The 27,919-nt window shown below is 41.0% G+C and overlaps 1 protein-coding gene across 1 annotated transcript; it reads left to right on the forward strand.

Annotated features, from left to right (window-relative positions):
- Nucleotides 1-264: 264 nt before the first annotated feature.
- Nucleotides 265-26,340, forward strand: slc1a7a (solute carrier family 1 member 7a). Its single transcript, XM_070844623.1, has 11 exons — nucleotides 265-405; nucleotides 6,419-6,498; nucleotides 15,213-15,428; nucleotides 17,575-17,617; nucleotides 18,763-18,994; nucleotides 19,219-19,318; nucleotides 20,696-20,929; nucleotides 21,255-21,449; nucleotides 24,315-24,449; nucleotides 24,613-24,712; nucleotides 26,083-26,340. The coding sequence occupies exons 1-11, from the start codon at nucleotides 265-267 to the stop codon at nucleotides 26,338-26,340; spliced, it is 1,734 nt and encodes a 577-aa protein (XP_070700724.1).
- Nucleotides 26,341-27,919: the final 1,579 nt, after the last annotated feature.

The following is a 27,919-nucleotide window of genomic DNA, read 5'->3' on the forward strand; positions in this document are numbered from 1 at the left end:
CGAATTCCAACTTTTTCTCTTTCTGTTAACTTTTTGTTCGTCCTCGTTTCTTATCTCTCAATCCCACCTTCTCCTTCATCACCTATCTCTCCCCCGCCTGCTGCGTCCACACTGCTATTTCCTCCAGTGTGGTGGCAGCTGTGTTGGCTCTATATGGCTGAATAATCAGTAAAAGAGGGGCTTGCTCTGGTGCTTTTCTCTGAGGGGGGTAGCGAAGTTGCAGTCAGGACCAGGACAAGCAGGAGGAGGAGGTGGTGGAGGAGGATGGCGGTGGCTCTGGATGAAGTGTGGGGGCGAGTGAAGAATGTCTGCAAGCAGAACGGACTGCTCATACTGTCTGTGCTGGCCGTGGTCATTGGCTGCCTGCTGGGCTTCTTCCTCAGAGGCAAGCAGCTCTCTGAGCAGGTCAGTTGGTTTAAATGCCTGGTGGTGATTGTGAACCCTGGTCTCCCCCCACCTGACCTGCCCACCCACCAGCCTGCCTGCCTTATCTCCCCCCTTTAAGTGTCCGTGTGTGACCCCCCTGCCCCCTTCTTCAATGGATTCAGACACCCGGTTTCCCGCATCTGCCTCCTCACCTACACTCCATGTGCAGCACACCAACATTTTCACGATCACACACACACTCCAACTGTGCAGCTTTCTTTGTGAGGACACTGGATTGATTCACATTCAGTCGCTATCCTTTACTCAATCTTTAACCTACAGCAACTTTACCACCAATTTAAAACCAATTCTTTGCCCTAAAAATTACCTTCCTGGGACTCGATTTTTGCCACCAGATGGGATAAAGTTTATAAAGCTTATAAATAGAAACCAGCTGCTCTTAGCCCATCTAAGGCCACCTAATTCCAGCAATATATAGGTTCTATCGCCACAATCGCTACTCTAAGACCACTAAAGTGAAGATGACAGTATCTCATCAGTCGCCCAGATTGCCTATAGCCTCTCAGATGGACGTGGAAATTGATTGCCGGTGGGGAGATTAGTTGTCAATCACTCACAGAGACATCAAGTCAACAACACAGCATTCGTGCTCACTTACATAATTCACACAAAACCGAATGGGAGGTGAAATTCAAATAGTTGGATGCTAAGATGCTGCAGATTAACAGAGAAATAGCATTTCTGCAGGCAACTAGATGATTATTTGTCCAAGCATTTTATTGTCTGATAATGAAGTTATTGCACAGAAGAAATCTAAAAGAGATGAGCAAAGAGATAAACCTCATAAATCTGAAATAAATCTGTCAAAAGAAATTCAAGCAAGAAACAGGGAGACTTCAGATGCATGACTTCCTGGTGATTTTGTGAGTGCCAAAGCACCGCTCTGACAACTATAACAGCCATCTGTTTTATATGCAGTGCCCATATAGAGTCAGTGTGCATGTGAACAACTTATACTACGAGCTCCATCAGTTTCTGCTGGTGGTGCTCATCACTTTATTCTCCAACAGGTAATGTAATGCATGTCCTCTTTGAGTGTAAATAACAACTTGAAAGAATGTTATTACATTGATTTTCTAGGACTACCAGCTCTTTTGTTTCTGAGACCACAGAAGCCGCTCGGCTGAAATTAGCATGTTGGCAAAATATATCATATTTGTTGATATTTTCCTTGTTCTCCCACAGTTTGGTGTAGGTACACAGCAGAATGACAGAACAATGTGGATCATTCACTGTCATGTAGATGCCAATTTTAGCACAGTTTTTCAAAGCAAGGTGAAGTTATTTCCTTTATGGCAATATATCCTGACAAAGTTATACACAGCCAAGGTGCTGTGTGAGGCTGCGAGGTGGTCAAAGCTAAACGCATTTTGATTCTCACAAGGACTACGCTAACATGCTAATGTTAAAGAGGTAATGTTTACTATGTTATCTAGCTTAGGTTAGTTAGATAAACAGCTTAGGCTGGTGGTAAAGTCATTAGTTTGACCACAATAGTTTTTTCTTTGTTTTTAATTCCTGGTCACACACACAGACATTTCAATTTATTTTATTTGGGCAGATTAATGCAAATACATGAGGAGGCACTATACTGCTCCATATTTGCGAGCGTCATTACAGCAAATGTTAGCCGGTGGCAGAAGGCAGGGCTGAAAGGTGAGGACAGTCATGTTTAGAGTAAGTGGGAGATTATACTTGATTATATTGATACGGACTGATTGGACCACATGTTTTTTTGCTCATTAAAAACATTGACATTCTTTTGCCTCCTGTCTCATTGGAAGAAATTATGAAAAAGCCAAGAGAGGTTTATTTGCACTGCACATTTCATACACAGGTAATTCAGTGTTACGTAAGTCCTTGAGATAGAAGCAGTGATGTAGGCGAAAGCGAGCTCAGCGGCAGGCCGAATTAAACAGAGCAAAGAAAATGTTAAAGAACAAAATGTCTGTGCAGATTCAAGGATGAAAAAAAGCAATGGCATTTAAATTGTCACTGTTTAGAGGTATTGAAAAACAGAAATGTCAAACTACAGCATGTATTCACAAAAACAATTAGCATTTAACAGTGCAAGAGCATTCAAAGGTGGACTGTTTCTTGAATGAGCAGTGTCGCTGCAGTCTATTTCTACTAAGCAATCAATGGTAATGTTTTTCCCAAGACAAAAATCGGTTTGTCTCTGCAGCCCAGCAGCAAATTAATGAATGACAGATTTAATTAGAAGTACAGATATGATTCATGCACTTAGATAGTCTATGTCCGTGCACCTGAGTGTACTAAACGTTGTTCTTGTCCTTCCTGTACTCAAACACACACACACACACACACACATACGTCCATGTGTACACTGTGAATACTATGTCCACAGACTGCCACACAACAACACAAAACATACAAATGTACCCCCACCCACACGGTCACTCAGCCGTTTGGCCTAAAAGCTCCCAAACAGCATCAAAAAGCTTTTATTGCTCCATCATCTCACTGCACAGATGCGCTGTACTTAGAACTGCTGTATTTGATTTTCCCATTTCCAGCTCTTCACCTTTGTTTCGTTTTTCTACTGGCTTTTTTCCCCACGTCATCATGAAATAATAATGTTTTTGCTTTTTGTACAAAGTTATTAGTTTTTGAACATTTGCATTCACTCAGGCCTATAGATTGTACCATGATTAAGTTGTTGGACCTGCTTCTTTGGGTAGTCTGCTAACATTCGGCTCTGATTTGTTAAACCTGCATTTAGTGATGTTGTTTATGTCTTTGGGTTTTTTTTTTTGGCTTTACCAGATTCACCTTTAAGGTCATTTTGGAAACCGTGTTAACAAAAAATGTCCTATTTACATATGGCACAAACACAGAGCAACTAGCCACGAGACAAACATGCAGTATTCATTCTACTTTTATCTCTATTTTGGTCTCCACCATAGCTGCCAGGTGCCCTATAATGTTAACTAGTCACTACTTTTGTCTGTCTGTCATTTTGTTCTTCAGTCCAGGTAGCGAACATCACAGCTTTCTTAGCTGAAAACAGCTGCCCGCTGCGCTTACAAGACATGTTGATGAGATGACACTGAACTGAAAGAAACCCGACAATCAAAACGAGGAGCTAAAAGGCGTTAAAAGGCTCTGTTGTGCTCAGGGCGACTGCAGCGATGTGTGGTAGTTACCTGTGGGTCAATCAGTACCACCTGGCACTTTTAACATTACCATAGTCATTTGTTAAGGGCAGGAAGGATAACATAATTGCTCAGGAGATATGTGTACCATTTTAATGCCAAGTTCTGTAATTCCCTCTAACCAAGGATTTAAGTAATCTGTCCCTTGTAGCTACATATTTCCTGATGCCATCCATCTTCTTTTTCCAATAATTTCCTGTCGTCTGGGCTCTTCACTGTGTCCCTAAGGGCGGAGCCCAATACCCTACAAAGAAAACTCATTTCACCTTTCCTATGCATGTCCACAGAGCATGACAGGAGTGCAAATTGACAATTGTACATTGTGAGTGTCACCCTCGGGCTGAGCAGACACATCAGCCCACCTTTTACCGTAGTCTCACTCCATGTCGTGTCTGTTTGCTATGGGAAATATTACTGAATATGTGAAAACATTGTATATACACCGTTGCCCATGAAGTTGGAATCATTTTGTTTCCTCCCAATTTAGTTAAAGCCTGAATACACAGTTTGCAAAGTTTCACTGTGATCTGTTTGGGAGAGTTTGATCAATAAAGTTGAGAAGATATACACTTTATCTATCAAGAATAAATCACATTGTCACAATCATTTCATGAGAAGAGGTAAAAAAAATTCCAACTTTATGGGCAACAGTGTAGTATTTTGATGCTCGAGATGAAGCTGCTTAAAATCTGATAAATTGCCTCTCGTGCTGCTGTTAGCCACTTTAGATTATTATGGTGAAAGATCCACCTGCAGAGTGCTGGAATTTGATATAAACTAGATAATAAAAGCCTGCCTTTTTATTTTTTTGCATGGCAATATAGTTCCAGTGAGGGACTATCTTTCTATTCGGATATCTATATGATATCCATCTATATGTTGGTTGCTTAAGATGAAATCCACAAACATGGACACTGTGCAAATGATCATGTAAATTTGGTTGGAAATGTTACAAAGGTTGCTGCATACAGCGTCTGACTCCTTTATGATCTCAGATGATGAAAACTTGAAACGGCTCCAGATAGTAGTTCCAATAGTAAACTATTTTTTAACCATGGCTGACTGCCAGTCTCACGGAAGTATCTGCCAAATCTGCATTTGCCATTCAGTACATAAACTGAAACTAATGGCTGTCTGTAACACAGGAAATGAATCAAAACAGTAATTTGCTGGATTTAGACAGTAATTTGCTGCGTATGTATGAGTTGTAGGTAATGTCCCTGAATTGCAAAACCATGAGTATGTTTGACATGATTAAATAAAGACCAGGGTAAACCAGCTATACATTTAAATGTAAAGTATATAATGGTGTTCAGTATGAGAATAAAGACTGTACATACAGAACTGTAATCCTACAAAATCAATTATATTTTCCATACAAATATCATGGCAAGACACACGGACGCCACGGATGTTGCACAACCCATGTGATTAAGCCTCACTAATGAAAAAAGTCACAGGAGTAAAACATGATTCAATCTTCAGAGTCCGTGAAACACAGCAGCTTCTGCGGCAGCGAGACCTTCGGCATCAGTACGGACGAGAACACACAGATATCATTCAACAGCATGGCTGCTTTTGTATTAAAAGTAATGTAAACTGAATTATACACTGTAATCTGACCACACACTGCATCTCATAAACATGCTCGCTAAACATCAGCATATTGACTTTTAGCATGTTACACTGCTGATTTTCGGGCATAACTAAAATAATAAGGGTGCATTTATGCAGTTACTGAAAGGCAGCAGCCATTATTGGAAAGAAAATGGAATGAAAAAGGTTTTTTTTTGTTTTTTTTTGTTTTTAAAGAGATGGAAAAATGAGTCCTTAGCAACTAAGTGCATAGATGCTAAAGGCAGTTTGAGACTTTAGACTTTGAATATACAGCAGGAAAATGGAACACAAGCAGTAGATCGAGCATTGTCGCGTTGCAAGGCCATTTATTCTTTATATAGAAGCAATGTTCATCTAAACATCATCGCAGGCAGGAGGCCACGGCACAGCGAGCTCTCCTTTTTGGCTCACTTGTCAAAACTTTGGCGACAGCATTCAGAGCTACGACAGCAGCAGGCGTCTGTTTTGTCTTTCTTATTTTTGTCTTTTCTTATTTCAAAGGTCAGGTTTTGATAAATGCAGTTGTTTCCATAATAAAAACCTGTTGTTCTTTCATTATTGTTGATGTGTTCTTGAAAATTGAGCCCAGCACGAAGGATGACTTTGTTTTAGAAATAATAGCTTGACATTTTTTTAGCTTTCTTGCCAAAAGATAGATCATCAATACATTTTTTTTGTTTTACCTTTGGACAGAGATGCTCGCTGTAGCTTGTAGAAAACAAATTCCCTAAAACTCTCATCAATAAACAATAAAACCTTGCTGGACAATGACCAGTAAAAGTCCTCAGTTCAACTAATAACTGACTTAATGGAATAAAGGTTATCAAGCTCTGCATCATAAACATATTTACATTAAATGTTTAATGATACATGATGATAAATACACGAGTGTCAACGTTTGATCCCTGTGGAACTCCATGCCATGCGTGAGCTGTTGTTGTTCCCAATTATGCAAATAGTTCTATAATAGGTCTGTAATGATGTTAAATAATGTGCTGACAAAGTGGACATCAGACGTGTGGATAGTGCAGTGAAAAAGCTCCACAGCAGTTAGCATTACAGTGCAGCTGGCAGCAACACAAGCAGGAATCATGCAGGTCACTGCAGTGAGCAAAATACATTTTGCTTGTGTTGTCTAACCACATGTCTAACTGGATGTGTTTCTCTGCCACTTGCAGGAGGTGAAATACTTCCAGTTTCCCGGAGAGCTGCTGATGAGGATGTTAAAAATGTTGATTTTGCCCCTCGTCGTATCAAGGTAAGAGCAACACAGATCCAAACACGCGCTCACACATAAAAACACACACACAAACACATTGTCGTGAATGCTAAATGCCAAATTTGATGCAAGAGTAAATTATTTGTGTGAATGTTGACTGTTGACTGTTGAGGAGCATGCTTGAGAAAAAAAATTAGGTGTATTGCATAAATTGATAAATGAGCTGTGAAGAGGAGATTTTTTTAGTTATCATGTGAGTATCAGTCATCCTTCATGTAGGTGAGGCCTGTTGCCATAAGGGCTCACCGTTGGCAGTGGTTAATATTCCTTTAAAAAATGTACCATGTGTACCATGTGGCTGCTGAACTTTTCACCTGAACACATGAAACATGACATCTGACCAGTGTGGAAGCTATTTAAATGCTCTTCTGAGAACATTTACACATCACATTATGTTTGAACTTACTTTGTAGTGGCTTCAGAGAGAATTTATTATGAACGTTTGCTGAAGTGCTGGGCGTCACTGTATCACAGGGAAATCAAAGAAATGCACTCAAATGTATAATATATGTTCTAATGTATTTCTGTGAATAGGTTACTGCAGGATTATTTTTTCATTCCCTCAGAAAAACTAAAGCAAGTCTCTCACCATCTGGCAACAGCAGGTGCTGTCCACTTAAGATGTCCACCGACTCAATGAAATATAGCAAAGCTTAAAGTAAGAACACCTGAATACTGAGTCTCGCACCTGTGGGTCATCTCTGTTGCACGGAAGCGTCTGCACCAAGCATCTTTATCTTTGTATTAACTTCTTTTATTTTTGCCTTTTAATTCCAGCTGACCTTTGAGCCAATCAGCTGTCCTTACTTACCACCTGGTCATTGGTTCACTGTCAGTAGCTGGTAAAATATAGTTAACGTCACATTACTTGTTCTGCTTTGAGGCAACGGAGCAGCTTTCGCAGACATACTCCAATATTCATGAACTAAAAAAAAAAATCGTTAGTTGGCTGTTTAAATATTAATCTGCCTTTACATCCATGTTTGACTGAGATCCACAAGTTCAGGCGTGTTTTATTGGGTTCTGGGAAGTGTAAGAAACGGCAATTAAAACAGAAGACAAGAAGGCAGGTTTATTTGTAAAGCACCTTTCAACAATGAGACGATTCAAATTATTTTGCATGAGACACTAAATGAGAGAAGGTGGCAAACAGAAAAGTGTCAAACCTCAGTTTAAAAGACAGAGAGTTCAAGCAGACATCAGGTTTTTTTGGGTGTTTGTTCCAGATAGAAGCACACAAAGCAGCCTGGGTGAAATTCTAATACTTTCCTCACAAAATAACTTCTTGAATTTACTGAATGGTGCAAATGAATTCGCTTTAATGAAAAGAAAATCTCACAAGCACGACCTAGATGACCTTTGCAATGTTTATTTGGAGGTAGCAGTTATAGCTGCTCCGGGTGTGTTCTTAGAAGTGCACAGCCTGCCAGGTTCTCCAGTTTGACTATTTTAGGCCCAAAGCTCTTAGTTGCCTGCATGAGGTCAGTGATGTCCAACACACACACACACAAAAACTCCCAAAACAAATCATGCAAACGCACCGGTTACATGCAGGGTGCTTTGTGCAATAAGCTACTTACAATCTATGCAACAGCAAAGACTGGATGAGAAGTTAATCCTCCCTCCCTCACTCTGTCTCTTTCTGTCTGTCTGCCTGTCTGTCCATCTCTCCATCTCTCTATGCTTCTGTCTGTCACTTGTATACCTCTCTTTCATTGTCTGTATCTAAGCTGTTTCAACATGAAGCACAGGACAGTGAGAGTAAATGTGTGCTCCTTTATGAGTGTTCACAGTCCACTCCACCAGTTGCATTCAGAATTCAGGAGCAGGAGATCTTGCCGAAGCAGGTTTCCTGCCAAACGTGAGGCACGTGAGGGGAAGAGACGTTAATTACAACTAATCTGAAACAGTGCATGCAGGCAGGGTGCCAACCTGAGCCAAGTCCAACACACCGCTTGAGCACACGGGAATGTAAAAACAATCAGGGCAAAGAGTCAGCACTCTGAACATGGGCACAGGCTGCTGCAGCTCCTGTTGAGTCTGCAGCTCACACAATGTTCCTGGTGCCTGCCCGCCTGCCTACGATTCCATGGAATAACAGGCGATAAGTGGAAGCCATGGCTCGTTACTTCACAGCTGCGAGGACTGGACAAAACATGTATTGACCTGCTCCCCTCCATGCTGAGGAGATTCGTGGCAAATCTAAATTTCTTTGCAACCCTCTGCAGACACACTTAACAGGGTCGATATCCTGCTTTTCTCTCTCTCTCCTCTGTTGATGACAGCAGAGTGTATCTAGATCGGCATGCACAGACCGGCTGGTTGACATGGTGCATGGTACAGTAGGGCTTATCTAAGGGGTGAATATCCGCCCCAGCCCTATAGCCTGCCTGTCCCCATTTTTTCCCTCCCAGCGCCATCTGCACACCAGCCAAAGCGGAAACCAGATTATCCCATGAACGCGTCATGCAGAATCAATGGCCACTCCACTTACTGCCTCCTTATGTTCAATGTGTCTTTTATTTTTGTAATTAAAATGAGGTATAAACTAGTTCTACATTTTAAAAGCACACACATATATATATATATATATATGTATATTTATCCAGTTTTTTGTGGTTTCTAGTTAAAGACCGCATTAACATTTTGATAAAGCCCTTGGAAGCTATTATTCACCAGTGCTTTGGCTGAGATCTGAAGGTCAAAGGTGAAAAGCAGTGTAATGACATGAGGCATCCACACCAACAGCATATGGTTGATCCAAACCATATTCAGTACTGATAGTTGCATCTGCCTTTTTAAATAAAATAAAAATTGATTTGTACATTTTGAGAACAGGAGTATATCGTGTTCTTACGGTGGTGGACAAATCCCAAGAGGGCCGTCGAATCTGTTGGCCGGTGGACTGTCAGGTTTTTATTGGCCACCCGGCCTTGTCTCTCTCTTCCCCCTGTTCGCTCTCATTTGTCATGTCATGTCATTTGGGCTCATGTCATGTCATGATGTCTTCCCTGCGAGTTCGTTTTAATTAAGCAATGCTGCTGTGATTTCTGATTTTTCAAATTATCTCCACTGCTTTTGTATCGCACGCATTGGATGGGAGAGGATGTTTAAATCATTTGTGTGTGTGTGTGTGTGTGGATCAATATCTGGTCTTCACAGTGAGATTTGTCTTGTCGCTGCCTAATTTCTGTGCCCACAGGGTGATCAATTGACCAATTCCCTCAGAATATTTCTCTGACAAATAGAGGAAAATGGAGATAATATAGTGCAATTTTCTTTAGACAGCGAACAGCACAAGTTAAAAACAGCGTAAAGGACGATGATTACAGCTTCATTTTCACCTCTCAGTGCAGAGAAAATAAAGAGGAGCTCAGAGATCACCAAGCCTCTAGATTTAAATATGTCATATAGTGTACTGTGATGTATGACTAATAAAGTAATCTAAAAGAGGGAATAGGAGAGATAAGAGATTATTGACAACCTTGTGGTTTGAAAAACACAGAACACAAGTTATCTGTTATCATCACTCATTAAAAACATTTGCAGTATGTTGTGTCATCCTGGTAGATTTTAACGTCATCCTGGTCTTTAATTGACGACTGGATTTGCTGCTTAACTATCAATGGTTCTGTCTTTTCTGACCTTTTCTGGGAAGCAGAAACCATCTGACAGCGATGTTTGCTCAGCGTTATTGGTCAGCTCAGCAGGTCAGCCAGCGGAGTTAGAACAACAAGTGGTTTATAGTAAATTAGTTTTCTTAATCTCAGCACACAGAGAAACAGATAATACAGTGAGGATTTAACCCGATGGCCATAAAACTACAGTCACCCACACCTGGAGCACAAGACCAGTCAGAGAAATCACAGAGGAGCAGTAAAATCCTGATAGACGTTTATGAGCAGTGGCTTCTCCAGGCTTCACCTTAGTGTGTGCCTGTTTTCTCACTGGATCAATGCCAGTAACAAGTAATAACGCTGTCCAGCCTTGACTCATCAGCTTGTGACAAACTGTCATTAAAAACTGTTTGTATACGCTGAGAGCCACCAAGTAGACTTTACTGACTATTTACTCAAACTGCTTTCACAAGAAAAGCAACCACGGTCCTCTCGGTTCTAGGAATATAAGCACCTTATTACGGCAAATTTTTTTTAATTTCTCATTAATTTAAACTTAAGAAGAACATAGAAAACGTCCTGGATTTCTAATATATACTTTTAGCCATTGCTACCACCCATTAGAGTTCTTGTGAGCCTCTTGTTTTTCTGTACAATATGCTGAATTGTTGCTTTATGGTTTGACATCTATAGACCTCTATAGCCGTGAAGTAAAATATTTATGTGCCACATACCGAGCTGCTGAAACAAAGGCCACAGTGTCGTTACCACATGTCATGGATAACTCCTCTCCAAGGAGCCTTGGCGTTCTTTATTTCATCTGGACGACGGATTACTGTAATGCTCTTGCTCAGCGAAGGTGCAGCAGGGAGGACTATAAGCCCCATATGGTCCAAAAATCTTGTGGCAGATCTGCCTGCTTGAAACCTCACGATCAAGGCCGCTACACATGGCAGGCGACACACTGTAATCCCACCTTGACTCAGTTGTCAGAGAGAAGGACAGAGATCTCAGCGTTGGTACTCGGTTCGGTATGCAGTTATTCAGTTTCCTGTCTCTAAGAGGAAGAGACGCAACAGCTGACGTGCTCTATGAGTATTTTCTGAGTTCACAAGGTTTTATGTTGCTCACAAGAAAAAAGCACATAGATGTATTCTTAATTGTTCATTTTTAATTCTATCTATTTAATCAAGCAAATGGGAAAGGCACCATTACTTGTATCTTGTCTTTAATTCTAATATCTTTCACATATTAGGCCAGTTGTTTTGTAAAAGCTCTAGAAACCCCACAGTACGCTTCACTACTGTACTGTACTTTGCTCCGAACGGCAGTAAGACAAAGTTAGAAACTAGCTGGTGATAATATTGGAGCATTTAGCATTTAGTTGTTTCTGGCAGGAGTTGGTGGAGACCAAAAACAGAGCTAAAAAGAGTGACTTTAACTGTGCCAGTCCACCATATAAACTTTGGTATATCCTCTTGCCTGCCTGCTTGTCAGTGAAGGATGTGTGTACAGTGAGATCATGTGTTTTCATCAGTCAGTGGACGACTTCATTTATCCAACACAGTGAGATAAAATACAGAACACAGAATAAAATATCACCGGCAGAGTGCTTATCTATCCAAAGTAAAGGTGTCACAAATGAAATGTTAAAACTTGCTGATGAATCAGCCGCTGATTTGAATAATCTGGCCTCATATAAAAGAAAACTTCAGTCAGTTTAATAGATAAATTATCAATTAAATGAAACAAGAAATACGATTCCTGATGTTTTATCAGCTTCACAACTGCTGTCACCTCACAGTAGCACATCAAACACTCAATATGAGTCAGGACTTGTGGAGGGATCTAAAACATGACATTTGACTGTGACATTATTATCAGATTTGAATGCACAGAGTAGGGAGGAGGAGGAGGAGGAGGAGGAGGAGGAGGAGGAGGAGGAGGAGGAGGAGGAGGAGGAGGAGGAGGGGTGCAGTGAAAAAAAAATCCTGTCATGGGGATCATGTCCACGCCAAACATCTGGACATACAATGCAACATCATTCAGTTGAAACAGTTCATCTGCCATTTCCCACATGATTGATGTTTCGTTGTGCCGTCAATCCACCTCAGCTTGACTTTCTACTTATGACGTTCTGAGGTCGTCTAATCCCCGGCCAGCGCAGGCCAAGATCCTTAGTTATCGCTGCTGCAGACGCACTTGTTGTCCGATATACCGAAAGGGGGCAAGATTTATTCACACAAACTGTGCATCTCTTTGAGACGTAATTCCAGTCACATCACAACACTCAGTTCATGCAGCAAACAGACAGTCATAGGTGGAGAACCTTGGGAAATTATAACGTGCACTTCAGCCTATTTGCTGCAGCCTGTAATATCTGTGATCAGAATTCAAGTCATGATGTCTGATGATCACATCCTGGATAATAAAGCACACTTTGCTTTCGGTGTCATATTTAACTGGCTGGTTCAATTTATGCACTCTAACACATTAAATCTGAGTGCTTGAAATGCCGTGAGCAGCAGTTTTCCCTGTTCGTGGGAGTGGTCTAAAGTATGATGATCGGCTAAATGTTCAGAGTGAGAATGCATTAAAAAAGGTAGCAACAGGAATATTTCAATGAGAAGACCTCTGGCTTCTGGAAAAATGAAGGTTAAGGTCACCACCTGAGAGAAGTGGGGAAAAAAGGCACAGAGAGGTGTAAACTGAAGTGGTCGAAATTCATGAATAGAGAGCTGGATTTCTAGTGAGGAGAAGCCTGGGGACAATGATGGTGTTGTACTTCTTTGTGTGTTTCCGTCCTCTAAGTGCAGGGTCAGCTGGACATTCACTAGGACAGAGAACCTCCAGCATGGATGTAGAAGCAATCACAGTGGTCCTTGTCACACCTATAAAATCTGGTATATATGTAAATTCAGGTTGCCATGACAGTAAACATTTTATCTAGTACTTAACTTGATGGCAACATGAGGCGAGTTGGTTCGTAAGAATATTTTTAGATACATTCGTAGGTTCAGGTCTGTGGGGACACCTCCCTCCTCAGTGTTTATCACCCAGGCATTGATTAGCCCACTGACTTTTTCAGACCCTCTTAGCTCCATCAGGAGGGAAAGCGATAAATATACCTGGATCTTTTATGTTGCAGCCTAATTCATCGCCATACATGCTGTTCAGAGTCATCAGCTCGGCCTCCCGCAGGCGGGTGAGAGCGAGTTACTATGGTTACTGGGACATTCTCTGTCATTCTGAAAGTTTCAAGCAATTCCCCTCTTCCACTCACATCTACCTGGCTGGTAATGCCCTTACACAGGTGCTATTATGCTCTCACAGTGATTGATAATCATCTCAAACTGCACACGGGAGCTAAATCTTTATATATACTATATATAATGTTAGTACACTGACTGTATGACTGCCTGTGCTATGTTTTAATACTTACTATCATCCTACTGCCTTTAGCGATATCAGTTACATAGTTACGGTTCCAAGTTAAATCATCATTACTTTTCAAAGGTATCTCAACAAATGTTCTCTCACCCACATGCTTGGATGATCTAGAGATCTAGAATCTGTGAAAAGTAACTCAACGTCATTCCAGCTCGTTTTGTTGTCTCTTGTTTTTGTGTCTATTTCATTGGCACCATCTTCAGTCAGGCAGCTCAGCTTGCATCCTTAACTTACGTCCACGTTATGTCTCATGTTGTGCTCTCAGGCTCCAGTCCAAACCATATAAGGCATTATTTCTTCTGCAAGTCTGTCAAGTCATGTTTGCAGCTGTAGAAATATGGTGCTGCAGCGCAGTGAAAACATGCAATCATGTGCTTCATTAGAACTTTTTCTGAATTGAATTGAAGTTTCAGGAAAATCAAATGTTTTCTGGCACCTTTAGCATCCTCTTGTATGGCTAAATGGACGGTCTGCTGTCCCATACCTGTGCACACACACACGCCTTTTCATTCTTGTTACCAGATTTTCTTTTTCTTGGCTGAAAAAATATACATTTTAAAGGCGGACTCACTCTCATGTGAGTGTGAGAGACTGTAGTACGTCTCAGAGCTGATAAATGGGGGGATGGCAGGATGAGCTTAAGCACAGGCAGTGGCTGCACGGAAAGCCTCAGCAGCACCATCCAAACACTTGCCAAGTCAAACCAGATTACATTTTGGACAAGGAGAAAATCTTGTCACCCCAGCTCAAGACACCCAGTAAAAACCTCACAAACTCTCTCTCTCTCTCTCTCTCCTGCCTCCAGTGGCTCGGCCCTCCTGCTGTGCCACCATTTCAACGTCTTCTCACACTTCCTGCAAATTACAGCTGCCCACAACGTTGTCACTACACTAGATACCTGAAGGGCCGATCCAAGCAGCCAATTCAAATGCAAATGACTGTCTTCTGTTTATAGTGCTTCTGTTACCTCCAGGCTTTCTGTGATAGAAAAGAGAGGCGTTGAGAAGCTGTGAATTCTCATGATTTTATATTTTACAAAAAAAAGAAAAGGAGCAAGTGACAGAGAGACAAAGACAAAGATTTAGGGAATATTTTTATGCAGTTCGATGATGCTTTCTTCTCTCTGTGGTAGATAGGCTTATCTGAGACAGCTGAGGTTTCTTATATAAAAGTGTCCTCTGGTTGGAAAACAGCGGTGCCATCATGTCACTGGATTGAAGCTCTAATGGTTATGAGGATGAATCTTGGACATAAAGAACATTCCCTCTTATGCGTCACCTTATGTAACAGTGTTAGTTTGAGGCTCAGTGGTTTGTTGCTTCATTATGCACTTGTCACACCATTGTGAAGGATTTTCATTTGACTTTTTCCCCAGGTTGATGGAAGTAAGTTATAAACAACTCAGCAACATATTCAGCATGTGTTTAGCTCCACTTATTACATTTTTGTTCAGTCTGCCTCTGCGGGGAAGCTGAAATTCACTTTTCAAAGCATCCACTTCTGAAAGTCCTTTACAAAGTCCTTCCCAACTTGTAACACTCACTTCTACCTCCCTGTCTGTCTTCTTGTCTCCCTGCTTCTTCTGTCTCTGCCTTTGTTTGTGGCCTCTTTCGCTCCTTACTTCAGTTTGATGTCAGGTCTGGCTGCCCTGGACGCCAAGTGCTCCAGCCGCCTGGGCATAATGACCATCTCCTACTACCTCTGGACCACCTTCGTTGCCGTGGTAGTGGGCATTGTCATGGTGTACATCATCCACCCGGGTGGAGCTGCTCAGAAGGAGGACTCAGAGGACAGCAAGAAGCCAATGACCAGCTCAGCTGACGCTCTGCTCGATCTCATTCGGTAAGAGACTGCTACGTATCTCCTCTCACGTGCTCAGAGGAAACTGTCATCATCCAGTTGACTGACACACACGCGCTTGGTTGAATAACATTCATTACATCCCATCAGACTTGCTTCCCAACTATGCAGCTCTTGGGTGGCAGTTTAAATATGCCTTAACAATAGGCAGTAGATGACAGATGATTGACAAATGTGTGCAGTTTAACCACATAATAAGCATGACCATGAAAAAAATACAATAAAGGAGTGCCCTGGTTTTACTATAGCACTACTGTTACGGCTGTATTCTTATTTTTTGAGACTCTTGTACAAAAAGCATTCATTCATTTTCTGTAGTATTGGTTCCCAACTTGGGAGTGAAGCCCACGAAGAGACCACAGTATAAATCTGAGGGTATTGTATGCTGAGTAGTAAGTTAGGAAGGGATAGTTCTCTGTTCTCTGGGGTAATAATAACACCTCTGTTGTGAAAGATATGTGAGATGTCTGTTGGTGGTTTCTTTTTTCTTTTTTCTTTTTTCAAAACGGATCTTGGAACAATGGATGGTCCTTAGAATGAAAATGTTCAAAGACACCAACATTAAAAAAGTTAGTTGGTTAAAAAGAACAACAAAAACAGAAAGATAACTGAGCATATGTACTTATTTCAGAATGAGTCAAATTTAAATATTGTTAATCTGTCTGCTTTGATTTTTGTGAATTTGCATGTGAAGTAAGACATTTGAAAGCAGACTAATGGAAAAACATAATTATACGCACTGAGAGTAAATATAATTTTCTGCCCCAATAGCACATCCATTTAAGGCTATTTTGTAATACCTCTGATATGTAAATGTCTTGCTCAGCGTGCTAATTCACGAGGGCTGAAGTCAGGAAAATGCTTGAGGTCAGAGCGTAAAGCCTGAAGCCTCGTGTGCCAATGGGTTGCTGTGCTAAGCTAGTTAGTGCTGCCGAAGGATGAAGTGCGTGTGTTTGAGGTGAACCTGGGTCAGCCCCGCAGTGAGAAACATGACGGTGAGGCCCTGAGAGCACACTGTGTCAGTGTGACAGTCGGTCAGTGGGCTAAAGGCAACTGCCGGTAGCACAGAGAGCTGCTGAGCTGCTGAATCCACTGCCAGAATATTTAAGTTTATGAGGCCATGTTATCACAAAAGCACAATGAGCTGTAGAAAACCAAGTTAAAAACTTATTATTATTATTATTTTAATTGAAAAATATTTCATGTTTAGTAATCTTAATGTCATTTCACCACTTTGTCTTTTGTTGAGTTTGTAATATTTGTAATATGTAAAGACAAAATTCAAATGAGTCACTTTCAAGCAGAAAGTAAAAAAAAACTGGCCAAGCCAACTATGTACTGATCATGTGGCAGAGGTGACCCTCCGTCGTTCACAGGATCTCAGCGCATATGCATGTGTGTGTGTGTGTGTGTGTGTGTGTTTTACAGAGCACAGCTGTGCTTTGGATTTATCTCGCAAAGCTTCTTTACAGCCTTCATCTATCATGCAGCCATACCATATCCTTACGCTCTCAAATGGGCCCGACAGTCTGCAGTGGTGTGTGTGTGTGTGATAAAGTATGTATAATGAGCACAGTACGTATGAATATGTGCATACTTGGATTTATTAAGGGCACTGGGGTCAGAGTGGTTCATTAGCCTGCTTTGCTCTGTCTTAGACACAGGATAGGCTGCTGAATGACTAAGTGGTCAAATCCGGGCAGAATACTGACTAGAGTTACACCATATTGTCCTTGTAAATCTTTGCCACGTGTCTTATGTCACTCTGTTGAATGCGCGAGCTGTAAAATACAATATGCCTTTTAATCTCTCTGCATCTGAACTGTGCTTTGAATTCTGATTGTGATTTGAGCTCCGTGTTGATGTGGGATTTACAGCCGAGTGCTAATGCACTGCTGAATCGCTTGTGATTGACAGACACCCTCTTTCTCTGCATAAAGAATGCTACATAATGTGTCTGATTCAGCAGCCTGCAGTTATGAGGCAGAGGTCTGCACCACAACCAGCAGACGCTTCGTATTTCACTCCTGTTCTGGATGTAATTGAAAGTATAATAATGCTGCTGTTCGTTTTTGCAGTAAAATATGTTCAGTTTCACTTTAACATTTCTCAAAATTCTCTTCTCCAGCAACATGTTTCCTGCCAACCTGGTTCAAGCTACTTTTCAACAGGTAAGAAGGCATCGTTGGAGGCAAAGACACGCTTTAGCTTTACTTTAACCCTACAAAGCCTTTTCTGAGCTGCCACTACTGACACACTGACTCCTTTATTTATTAATCAATTCATTTTTGTTGGACTATAAGTGGAAAAATTAAAATATACTGAGCATATAGTTAAATGTTAAGTCTTAACTGCTGAATATGTCCATTGTTCTGTCCTCAGTGTTTCAGCAAATCACTATGCACCAAAGAGAGCCACGTGTGCAGGAATGTGTTGTTCAAACAGACACAAAGCAGCTTATTTCACAGATTAACACAAGTTTGAGTGAGATGAGCTGCTGTTGGGCTGAACAGCTGCATACTCACGGCTCTGAGGCCCAGAGTGCTGCAGTGCAGGTTAGAGTGTCAGTCTGAGTGTCTCAGGTACATTTAGCCAGTTTTCAAATGTGCAACTTTAACACTGTAGACTTAAACATCTTCCAGCATTGTATGAAAATCAAAATTTGAATAATTTATTTTAAAGAATCATGCTTTCTCAGTAGGTGTCCAACACACCATACAAACTAAGCTGTTTTAGTGATTCGACACACTTTTAAGACCCACAAAAAATACCAAGGACATGGCCTTGGTGTCCTCAGTGGTAGCTACGGGCCTGGTCAAAGCAGTTCCTTAGATGAGACGATTGATACGTTCAACTCTCATGTATGTACAACCAACACCCAGTTAGCATAGCTTAGCACAAAGGCTGGAAACAGGGGGAAACTACTAGCATGCATCTGGCTAATGGTACTCAAATACATCTCTAAAGCTCGCTGATAAACATCTCGTTCATTTAAGTGGTTAAAGGGAAAAGATGGATAGATGTTTCTATGTGCTAACCCAAGCTTCATATTTAACCTACAGACATTTGGTTTCTCATCTAATTTTCAGATAGAAAAAGTGTATCTAGTATAATGTAAAATTTTTCCAATACCTCTTTCTCTCTCATTGATTCATTTTAGATGAATATCAAAATCCTATGTTAGCATAGAGGAGGAGAGTAAATCATCATTCAACACTTCTGATATGAACCCACATGTATCATTAACATTAACATCTCTGTTGGCGTCATGTTTACTGCGCTGATGTTGGGCCCTGTGCTGTGTTTTGGTTTCCAGTATCGAACCCAGAGGGTCCCCGAGCTCATTCCCAAACCAACAGTGGCTCAGCTCCTGGATGAGACTACCACCCGCAGGGTCTACATCTACGGCATCCAGGACGACAACGGTACAGATGTCCAGAACTTCTCTCTGGATCTCACGCCGCCGCCTGACGTTATCATGAAAACGTCGCCTGGTACCAGTGAAGGCATGAATGTGCTGGGGATTGTTATCTTTTCCGCTACCATGGGTAAGTAGTTGGCATGGATGCTGCATCCACACCTCCACAGAGTAACATCCACGTTGTACATGCATAAATATGTATAATTGCATAAATCATAAATTGGCGCACTCAATCTTTGAATTTAGAATGTGTTGTGCTCCCACTTGGAGGGCTACACTGCATAGTTGTATGTGTATTATTGATGCATTTATTCATTTATGTATGCTTGTATTTTTTTTTTTTACATCCAGGAATAATGTTAGGCAGAATGGGACCCAATGGAAGTGCTTTGGTCAACTTCTGCCAGAGTTTGAATGAAGCCGTTTTGAAGATTGTTGCCATTGTCATCTGGTAAGAGTTATATTTATTTCATAAGTACTTAACAACATTTGTGAGCAGTTTTGCTGAGACTGATTCTAAAGCAGCATTAGGAATTTCTCCTTTTAGCTTGGCTACTTGGATGACTTTGTCAGCTGGTCCAACAATTTGGTCCTGACTGAACTATGTCGGGATGGATTACCGCACTAATCTCCCAAGTTTTCCTCTCGTGCCATTATGAAATTGGCATTTTTGTCTTTTAGTGAAACGTCTGTACAACTATTGGATCGATTGCCATTTCATTTGGCACAGATATTCATGATGCCCAGAGGATGAATCCTCTTGCCTTTGGTGATCCCCTGACTTTTACTCAAGTGCCATCGGCAGGTCAAAAGTTTAAAGGTCTCATATTCTGCAAAATGCACTCTTTAACCCCTTACTGCCTGAATTTATTTACAATTATATAAAAAAATTAATTATTTGTGTTTTTGCATTCAAGCAGATGCTAAATTAAGTGGAGAGGTTTATTTATGTATGTCTGCATCTATGTATATATAATGTATACATAGAATATGCATCAACCAGCATTAGTGGGATACAGAGGCCACCTCAGCTGCATCAAGACTGGAAGCGGTTTGAGGCGAATTTGCGGCAACAGGCAACAAGGGATTAATGTCATTTCACCATAAATGTGTGTTCCCTCTGTGCCTGGCCAGACTATGAGAAAGACCGCTCAGTGTTTTTTCTCCTGCCTTATCTTTGTGTTAAATGTGTCATAAGGGGATCTGTTGGTCATGTGACCCGTTCCTGGTAACTCAAAGACACTGAATGCAAAAGCAAAGTACACAGATTGTTTTTCTAGTAAAACGGGGCATTCAGGTACGAGCAAAATAGTGCGGTTTTTGAACATTAAACAATGTAAACCTGTTGTAGTAGGACAAATATGAACTTTAAAAAGAGCAGAATATGGGACCTTTAACTTAGCCAGTGAAATATCTCAACATCTACCTGAACCGCCTTCATGGTTCTTCAGCAATATGTCTTAATGACTTTGATGATCACCTGAAATGTGGTTCAAACATTTGTGTCCCTGTTTTAACTTTTGGTTTAGCATCATCAGGTCAAAATTTTAATTTGTCTAATCTGTCCATACCGTGACCATAACCACTTTGTCCTAATGCTAATTATACAATGTGAGTACGTTAAACTAACATAGTAAACATTATATCTGCTTGCTACTTGTCAATACGGTCACTGTGAGCATATTATCATTGCTTGTAAACAGTAAATGCACCGTGACTGTTAAAACTTGAAGCATCATGAGGAGACGTTCCCTCGTTAGAAATAACAGCTGATGTTGTGGCTGTCATTTTATCAGCATGTGCTTTACCATCCATCCTTCCTTCACAGGTATTTCCCCTTTGGGATTGTGTTTCTGGTTGCCGGTAAGATCTTGGAGATGGATGACCCTTCAGCCATGGGGAAGAAGCTTGGTTTTTACGCCATAACGGTGGTAATGGGCTTGGTGCTGCATGGTCTATTCATCCTGCCGGCCATGTACTTTTTTATCACTAAGAAAAGCCCCATTGTATACATCAGAGGCATTCTCCAGGCCCTTCTCATCTCCTTGGCAACCTCCTCCAGGTAAAAATCTGAAGATCTGACTTTTCACAATTATGTTTATTAATTTGCACACATGATGACTCTTCTCTGCATAACATAAAAATAGTTATTATATATATATATATTATTCCAGTAAATAAATACAATGACAAATTAGTGGACCACTTTGACGAGACCCCCCCACCACCACAGAGAAAATTGCCACTCAACAATGTGTTGCTGTGTGTGTGTGTGCTAGAAAACAGCCGGTAATGACAGACTCGCAGCTCCTCTTGGTGCATTTGATAGATTTGTACCATCTATGCTTGTGCCATTATCTGTAATTCTTTATGTTTTTCTGCTGCAGCTCTGCCACTCTGCCTATCACGTTCAAGTGCCTCCTTGAGAACAATCACATCGACAGACGCATCATCCGCTTCGTGCTGCCTGTCGGGGCCACCATCAACATGGACGGCACCGCGCTCTACGAGGCCGTGGCAGCCATCTTTATAGCCCAAGTGAATAATTATGAGCTGGACTTTGGACAGATCATAACAATCAGGTGAGGCTCGCTGACTTTAGAAAAGAACTGGCTTTTAACCCTTTAACCTTCTGCTCAACCATATGGTAGAGCACATTTTGACTCACTATATCTTATTGAAAACATGTTTTACTTACGACATCTCAACCATTTGGCCAATATTTCAAAAAATGTGTCATAAAAAAAAATAGATTTTTGTAATTAGTGCCCCAAGGAAATAAAATATATAAAGAATACATTTTTTCATTGCTTTTTCCTTGGTGAGGACGTTAAAGGGTTAAATGGAAAAACGCCATGAGCTATAATAAATGAGAGCAGTTGAGGCTGGTTAAAAAGGAGGAAGGAGATCGGCACGCTCCGTTCAACCGTGTCATTGCCACGGTTTGTCCTGTCAAAGTGTCAATGCAGCAATAAAACTAAAGTCCAATTAAAACTTTCCAAATAACAGAAAAAAACATGATGGTTTGGGTTAAAATAAGTACTTTAGTTACTGAAGTAAAGTTATGTGATGTACGTGACATTGACCTTTACTACCGAACTAGTAAAGGTCCTGGTAAAGTAAACTAGTCAAAGTCCTGTGTCGCGATTACACTGCGTCACAAATTGCGTCACTCAAATTCTGGCACTTAAAATAACAACTCTGACCTCATTCTCTCATCGGGCTAACTTTCAGTCAGTGAAATAATAGTGAATTTAAAATATTCTCCATTAATCTTGGGACCCCAGGCAGAGAACTCGACTTGGCTGATCTGTCAGGAATCAGAAACCTTATTTAACCACAGTTACTGTCATTTTATTGATTATGTTGGATGACTTAAATAATTCTAGTGATAATGTCCAGCCTGTAAACACAGCTGTATAATGTTCTGTGGGTCTGATGAGAGATTTTCTAAAGTTTTATAAACAGTGGAAATGGAGTTTGACAGACATTTGAGAGGCTGAAAGGGTCTAATGAAGGATAATGTGAGTTTACATTACATTACATTACATTTTCTCACCTCATGGTTAATATCAACAGCTGCTTGGACAGATTCTTATCTCAGAAGCAGGTTTGCAAAAGAGGGAAAAACCTCCTATAGTCTGACAATGTCAGCGAAATTCAACTGGGTCAAAGCAGGCACACTTGTGGTGCTTTGAGAGCAACATGTGAATTAATCTAACGTCACACATTTAGTTTAATTCTGAATTAATAAAAAATATTATGGGATTTACTAGATACACATATATGTAAATGTCACACAGATTACGCCTCATATGAGCTTCTTAGTGTGATCTGATTTCTACTAAATCAGTCTGGATGCCCCGGGGGGGACGCTGACAGACAGACAGACCGACTCACAGACAGACAGACGGACGGACGGACACACAGACACAGATAAAAATACCAACTCTCGGCAGCACCACCAGCCTTGAACCACATTACCTGCAGCCCACTCGGGTGCAGGAAAGCGGCCTTGTCCCTCCCTCCTGATTTCATGACATGTCCTACAGTAATAACATTAAGCAGACCTCTCCTCATGGCTGCAGTCTGTGCCCATTCCCTCGTAATCCCTTGGCGGTAAAACCCATATGACCTGTATTACTCATCTCCCTTGTCACGCCAGAATTATAATAATTTTCCCTCTCTCTGCGTCCTGTTCCCGTGCCGTTTGGCTGCTGACCATGGAGCCGTTCCATCTGCATGCTAACCCAACCCGACCCCTCAGCCTTGCAGCAGGACAGTTTGTCAGTTTGTGTTCAGAGGTCTGAGACAGAACATCTGCTCAGTCGTTCTCCCTTCGTCTCCTATTCTACCTACAGCATGGTAGAAAATACACTCACATACCGTACTTCATTATAGTTGCACATTATATTGTTGAATTTGGATTTTAGCAGCATTTTGATATTGTAGCTGCTTGAGGTGGACCCAGTTTTTACACTACTTTTCTAAGATGCTGGGTCATCTTACCTGCTGATCTTGCAAGGCCAAGGTTCTTAACTTGATCCGATACTGGGCACCACAACGACAAAATTTTTTGGTATAATTGCCCGATTTGCGTGATAGTTTGAGCGCGAGTGTGAGAAATGGATTAAATAGTGTTTTTAACTCTTCTAACGTAAGGTGCTATGCTAACATGCTCAGCTAACTAGCTTACACAGGCTTGTTATTAGTAACTGCTTTATTTTGTGGGGCTACAAGTTATGGTAAAATATATATATATATATTTATACATATATATACATTGTTGCTCATAAAGTTGGAATAATTGTTCAATAAACCCAATTTAGTTAAAGCCTGAATACACAGTTTGCAAAGGTTCATTGTGGTTTAAGTTTCACTGTGATAAGTTTGGAAGAGTTTGATCAATAAAGTTGAGAAGATATAAACTTTATTTATCAAGAATAAATCACATTGTCACAATCATTTCATGAGAAGAGGTACAAAACATTTTATTTCAACTTTATGGGCAACAGTGCATAAAGCTGGAGACGCAGTTCTCAGCCAATTCAAGAGTAGTGTTAGCATTAGCTTACATTAGCTACAACTGATGTACATTTTAGTTTTTATTTCAGGCAGCAAAAGTCACAGACCCATTGTTTACCTTGAACTACCTTGTCCCATCGCTCCCTATCACCCACTTATAATCAATTAAAACCTATTGGTCACCAGGATGAAGGCAACCAGTCCATCATCGCCACCTTTCAGCAAAGTGACGGCAGTGGAGCAGAAGGATAAAGTAGCATGACATTAAAATGCCCTAGCATGAATAGCACCACCACTGTCCCTACATATATATTGTTAAACTTCACTTTCCTTCAGCTCAGACTCACGACCACCGTTGATGAAGGTGACTTGTCCCTGTTCGTTACAAAAAGTCAACCCTCTCTGTCCTGATGTTCTTTCAGCATCACGGCCACGGCTGCCAGCATCGGTGCAGCCGGGATCCCGCAGGCTGGACTCGTAACCATGGTGATTGTGCTGACCTCTGTGGGTCTGCCCACCGATGACATCACTCTCATCATCGCTGTGGACTGGGCTTTGTAAGTAACGATGAAATCTGTACGCTATCAAAGCCATAACATTTGAATCTATAGCTTCCTTACTGGAGTTTGTGTATAGATGTAATCAACCAAACACGGAATGTAAAATAATAATATACAAAGCTTCATTAACACTGTGAATGACTTTTGATTTGATCATTAGGGATCGATTCAGGACCATGGTCAATGTGATGGGTGACGCCCTGGCGACAGGCATTATGGCTCACATCTGCAGAAAAGATTTTGTCAAAGAAGGGGAGCAGGTGAGGGCATGCAAATATTACCAAATATCTGCTTTTCATATAAATCACATACATACATAACAGTATTCAGATTTTATCATCCTTAAATATACATAGTTTTGGTTTGGTCCATATATTATCAGTCCATTACATTATGCACACATCTCCTGACCAAGAGCCACTCGTTTGTTCATCCCACATATGTTTATATCATGTCAGCGTGTTTTTCTGATAACTAACTCCATAACTGAGCCACAGCCTACATATCTTCCAATGGGCCTCACATGGTTCCCAACTCAGGCCCCCCACAATAAGTAATCAAGCACAGTAAAGTTTTTCTTATAAAGACTTTTCTCCAGATGTTGCTAGTAAAACAGTGTTGTCTGCATAGAAAAGAATATTTTCCACACGTTATCCCACAATATCAAGCTTTTCTTTCTTATTTCTTTTCTCTCTATATTGTAGAATATGTTAGAAATGCCGGCAACACAAAAGCTTTCAGTTCACTCATCATCGTCATCATTTGGAGAAATAAGTCCACAATTATTCTGATATGTAGCAGGACACTGAATTTCATCTTCATTGTCATTAACTTGTCTTTGTGCCATTTCACGACATCTGTGTAGTAACCGTGGTAATTAGGTTGAGCCGTTACAGATGACCAGCCAGTGGTCCTATCCTAACTTAAGATAGGAAAAGTGTATTACACAAGCATCCTAATAACTTGTAACTTTAATTTATCTGCCTGGTAAGGTTAGTTTACATATTTAATCCATATGGCAGCTCTTTTTTTTTGCTTTTACATGGCCAAACGTTAGTCACTGAGAGATTTAACAGTGTGTTGCTCTTTGATGACAAAATGTTCAGCAGTGGACACAGGCTACCCTGATCAGGCCATGATCATACAGTTAGCTGAGCAACTAAGACCGGCTTTGGAGAAGCCGACCCAACAGCATGAGGGTCTGGTGTCGCCTGGTCGGCTGGTCATAATCGACTGGAGAATGTACTTTGTTTTTTTTTGCAAAAAGAGATTTTCAAAGGGAAGCAGCTGGTATAGGAATGATGTTGTTCCATTTTTGTTCCATGTTTCATTGAGAAAAAACAACAGTTGCAAAGTTTTTTAGCCCGACGAGCAAGGTAACAGGCATAAAAGCTGATCAGCGATAGGATGAGGTAAGATCAGACGGGCTTCTTAAAGTTAGTCAGGATTTGCTTCTATTATTAGCTTCTATTATTATTATAATTTCTGTAGCACAGCGCCTGGTCACAGCCTTGGATATAAGCTTCTCGACAAGGACACTTGCGTCACTTTGCTTGCACACCTACATATTGCATCATGATTCATGAGTCATTCTTCTTTTTCTTCTCCTTCATGATCACACGTCCACCAGGTGCCTTTGATCTGTGAAACTAAGCCCATGATAAGCATCCAGCAGATGATGACCTATCAGAACCAGAAGAACGGCTGCTACCAGCCGCCTCCACCTGGCGGCAAGCAAGACCACCTCTCCCCAGACGTGGCTCGCCTGATCCAGCTGGAGGAGGGGATCCGGCCGATAGAGAAGAGGAAACACGCTCATCACAAGAGAGAGCACAGGGACAAGGACCACTGTTCCGTTGACATGAACGGGCTGGAGACTAACGTATAAAAGCAGCTGCAGTGCAAACAGCCACTGGCTCATCCACAGCTGCAGGGCCAGCAGGAGAGGAAGACAAATTACAGATTGACGTGATTAAGTTCACTCGCTTCTCCCCTCCGAGAAGGAGGGCGGCCCAGAGTGGATGAACGCTGAGGGAAAAAAAAAAAAAGACATTTTCTTTTTTCTACATAACCTAAATAATGCCCCGCATTCGATTGTGTATGTTTGTGTGTGTGTGTACATATTAATCAGAGATTTATTATTTGGCATCAGCAGTGACAGAGTGCTGCACTCGCTGACGGACATTTCAAAGTGGAGAACTGAGGTTTCAGTAATGTTCTCCCAGATCTGTGAGTCAGCCCATCTTAAAGGAGCCATAATGGTTGAACACAATTATAGCGAAGTTCAGATGTAATTTAAGGAGCCGATCTCTCTGTGGACTTTGGAGGAAAAAGAAAAGCAGAAAATAACCATTCATGTCTCTTTTTATTCACTATGATCTGATTTGGTATGTTTTTGACAAGATATTGTTTGGGGTTTTTTGTATATTTCTTTTTTCATTCTGTTCTACATAATGAAACTCAGGGAAAATGTTGCCTGCTTGGAGCATTTTTCCAATTCCAATTTATTGACTCAATAATGCGCACAACACAGAGACAAAGTGGAACAGTACAAGATAATTGAGCAAGACGTCTATATTTTAACACATAAGCAACCGTTGGCATTCAGGAAAGAAGCGTCGCATGTTTTCATCCTTTCATTCTTTCATTGGGGTAAAAAAAAAAAAAAGAAAAAAGAAGAAGGGATTATTCACAATATCCCAAATTTGATCAGCAACATCTTCTCCTACACTTCTCTGCCTTGTTGTCATTGCCAGAATCAAAGTAAAAAGATGCTGAAGGTCACGATGAAAACAAAGACGAGTGTTTGCCCCTGTGTTGAAGTCATGTTAAGTTGTCTTTGCACCCCATTGTATTCCCTCTTTGCCTTAAACGACCAAAGGAGAAGCACACGGGACCAGCGCGCTACTGACGTACGCCGAAGCAGCAAAACAACACAATCACAGGTCATGCTCTGAACTCTGTATATGTATGTGAATTATGCTGTACATGTATGTATTTCAAAAAGTTTTAAAAAATGTAGATTTTACTACCATGTCAGTATGTTTGAGGAGCTGCCATTCTGTATTTGTTCAAAGAAACATTTCACTGTAGTCCAAATTTACAAAAATGTACCAACTCTGTACAAAAGAAAACATCAAGACATGAAAAATATATCAAAAATGTACAAACAGTATACGGTTGGAGTTCTTTTTCAATGGTTTTATACATTTCCTAAATGCAAAAGGTCGAGTGTTTAATGCTTTAGTTAGAAATCTGACAAGCTGCACTTTCTCTTAGGCAGGCATACAGAAGCAGCAGCTGTTGACCTGCTAACAAATGAGGAAATGTCACAATCAAACAAAGAGTACATCTCAGTGTGAAGTACAGCCAGCAGACCTGTCAAATGAGTGAAGAGAAGCCTGTTAAACAAAGTCCCAGTTCAATACAGGTGCACCTGAGAGCCTGGGCGGCCTGTCGGGTCAAAT

Source organism: Pempheris klunzingeri, chromosome 15 (genome assembly GCF_042242105.1).
Source record: "Pempheris klunzingeri isolate RE-2024b chromosome 15, fPemKlu1.hap1, whole genome shotgun sequence".
Taxonomy (NCBI): domain Eukaryota; kingdom Metazoa; phylum Chordata; class Actinopteri; order Acropomatiformes; family Pempheridae; genus Pempheris; species Pempheris klunzingeri.